The sequence below is a fragment of the Perissodus microlepis genome, chromosome 4 (assembly GCF_051167445.1).
Source record: "Perissodus microlepis isolate ML-2025 ecotype Zambia chromosome 4, ASM5116744v1, whole genome shotgun sequence".
Taxonomy (NCBI): Eukaryota; Metazoa; Chordata; class Actinopteri; order Cichliformes; family Cichlidae; genus Perissodus; species Perissodus microlepis.
This window is the reverse complement of record NC_140464.1, coordinates 23,978,063-23,980,552: the sequence shown is the minus strand read 5'-3', so window position 1 is coordinate 23,980,552 and position 2,490 is coordinate 23,978,063. Positions and strand designations below refer to the sequence as shown.

General features: G+C 40.1%; 1 protein-coding gene across 1 annotated transcript; it reads left to right on the top strand.

The window, feature by feature from the left end:
• Positions 1-873: 873 nt before the first annotated feature.
• On the top strand, positions 874-2,490 carry LOC146389001 (pleckstrin homology domain-containing family F member 2-like). The gene is made up of 2 exons (XM_084926619.1): positions 874-1,287; positions 1,556-2,490. Exons 1-2 carry the CDS (start codon positions 1,041-1,043, stop codon positions 2,149-2,151), a joined length of 843 nt encoding a protein of 280 aa, XP_084782745.1. The 5' UTR covers positions 874-1,040; the 3' UTR covers positions 2,152-2,490.

Sequence of the window (2,490 nt, the reverse complement as noted above, 5' to 3'; positions counted from 1 at the left end):
TACTGGCAACTGTTTACCCCATTGCGATAACAGAAACATCCAGGAATTCTGCCTTGTGCACACCACATAGAAGCCTTTAGGCATGAAATAAATACCTCCTGTCTGCCTAATTTGCATAGTTAGTTTCTATATTTAGAACTGAATTAAAGAGGCCAAGGGCTTGGCAGCATAAAGCAGTGCACTGTGTTTGTTTTACATAATGTGGCTGGCTGAGTTTCATAACCTGTTTTACTATGAATTTTAACTCTTTGATTGCTTTGTTATTCCATTTTAATCTGTTGTTTCATCAAGAAGCATTTTACAGGTTACCCTGACATAAAATGTCACATGGCATGAGTTAGAGCTAAAAAAAAAAAAACACAAAAAAAATGTTAAAAATGCTTCTTTTTTCTAAGGTCCGTGAGAATATGGAAAAACAAAAAACGTTAAAAATGAAAACATCTCACTCTAGAAGTCTTTTAGCAAGACAATAAGAATCATAAAGTCAGCCTGCCGGGCATCCCACCCCTAACCCAAAGGGTCAAAACTTATGTTCGCATTCTCCATAAAAATGCTCATACTGATTGAGCAATGTTGTGCAAGCATAATTTGTTTTGTTTTTTTCATTAAGGACGGGAAAAGAATTCTGACATTCCTGCACCTCTCTGTGAATTGACTCTGCAGAGGGAGACAATCATACTGTTGATTTTACCGTACACTCTTCTGCTAAATAAGAATTAAGATTTTGTTTTGGAAATAGCAAGTGAAAGTTGTTGTTGCACAAAAGGGAGCTTCCCTCGTTTAAAGCAACTTATAAATATGTAATACTGTACAATCTTTCCACAATGACTCCATTTTTTAAAATGTTTTTTCTTTCTTGATTGTTTTGTTTGACCAGTTTCTATTTTTCCAGTAAGTACTGCCTCACTACTCCCTTTTCTTGCCTTCCAGTATAACATGTTTGTCACTTGGACCGCCCCGTTACATCACCACCAATAGTTTAAAAAGGCAGTCTGGAGTTCAGACACTATCAAGCTTCACAACTTGTTCACGCCAAAGAAATGATGGATCACCCAACCTTTGAACGAGAGAACCAAGAGCGTGTGCAGGCGGTGGAGAATTCATTCCATCAAGCAGGGAAGCCCTTGTCCAAGCCGGGCCGGATTCTAATCGGAGAGGGAACTGTGTTAAAGCAGGGTCGCAAGAAGATACAGCAGAAAATCTTCTTCCTCTTCACTGATATTCTGGTGTACGGCAGCGTTGTTGTGCCTGGTCGCTGGTACAAAAAGCAGAAGATCATCCCTTTAGGTGAGACATTCATCTGCGTTTCCTGCAGCTAACCTACTGTGAGAAGATTAATGTGAAACTGCCAAAAAACTATTTTATGACTGAAGAGAAAGAAATATAGACAAAAGCTTCAAGAAGAGCCAACACTATTGAATACTGTTCATAATATGACTGGCAGGTAGAAAATAGCAAGTGTGCTGTGCTAATTTAACTTCATATGTTCAGCTTTCTGCTCGTACCACTTTATCCATGTAATTTTTATGTTGTTATCAAATCACTATGATTTTAGAGGACATTGAGCTGGAAGACCTGGAGGACAGTGACATATTCAAGCATCAGTGGCTGATCCGAACACCGAGCAAGTCTTTTTTTGTGTCCGCCCCTTCATACGAGGAGAAGAAGGCCTGGATAGAGCACATCAATGAATGCCGGTCCAGCCTAATGCAGGGCACCAGCCGCAAGCCTTCCAAGAAGTTTGCCGTTTCCTGGATTCCTGATCAGGCTGCTTGCAAATGCATGCGGTGCCTCTCTACAAAGTTTGGTGGGGCCAATCGTCGACACCACTGCAGGAATTGCGGCTTCTTGGTCTGCAATTCATGCTCCAAGCAACGTGCCGTTATCGATCACATCCACCCCACTAAAAAGCTGAGGATCTGCAGTTTCTGCTACAAGAATATTAATGAAGAGAAGTTTCGCGACAGGGGAGACAGCGCCGGGAAAAGCAGCTCAGAGGAGGAAGAGTTTTGTCCTTCTGGAGAGGAAAAGGAGAAAGTGGAGGAAGGAGAGATAGGGATCTATTCTCCCAGCAACTGGCTGGACACCAAAAACGGGACTTGGGAACGACTGAGCATTTATGATTACCCAAAGTCAATACAATCACAGTAGCCAATAAACTGCAACAAAGACGCTTTTGAATGGATTCAGATTACACAAAGTTGATTTTCTTACATGAAGTTACATAAATGTAAAGATAAATGTGACGACGTATTATTTGTTTGTGTCTATTTGTGTTTTAATCTTAGGCTGTACACGCAACAATTTGCACTGTAAATAACAAATCAGGAGTGAGTCGAAAAAATCATTTTAAAAAGACAAGAATATATCATCTTTGTACATATTCAGTGCCATTAACCATGCTTGTTAAATGAATAATGCTCCATCTGCCTGTCACTTTGCTGCTGGAACAGCTGAATTTCACAATAAAGGATATTTCTATTCCAAAAA

Bases quoted from the DNA above. Each gene is read 5' to 3' on its own strand.
- LOC146389001 (XM_084926619.1), top strand. From the start codon at position 1,041: ATGATGGATCACCCAACCTTTGAACGAGAGAACCAAGAGCGTGTGCAG. The intron at 1,288-1,555 runs GTGAGACATTCA...CTATGATTTTAG, and splicing joins GCAGAAGATCATCCCTTTAG to AGGACATTGAGCTGGAAGAC.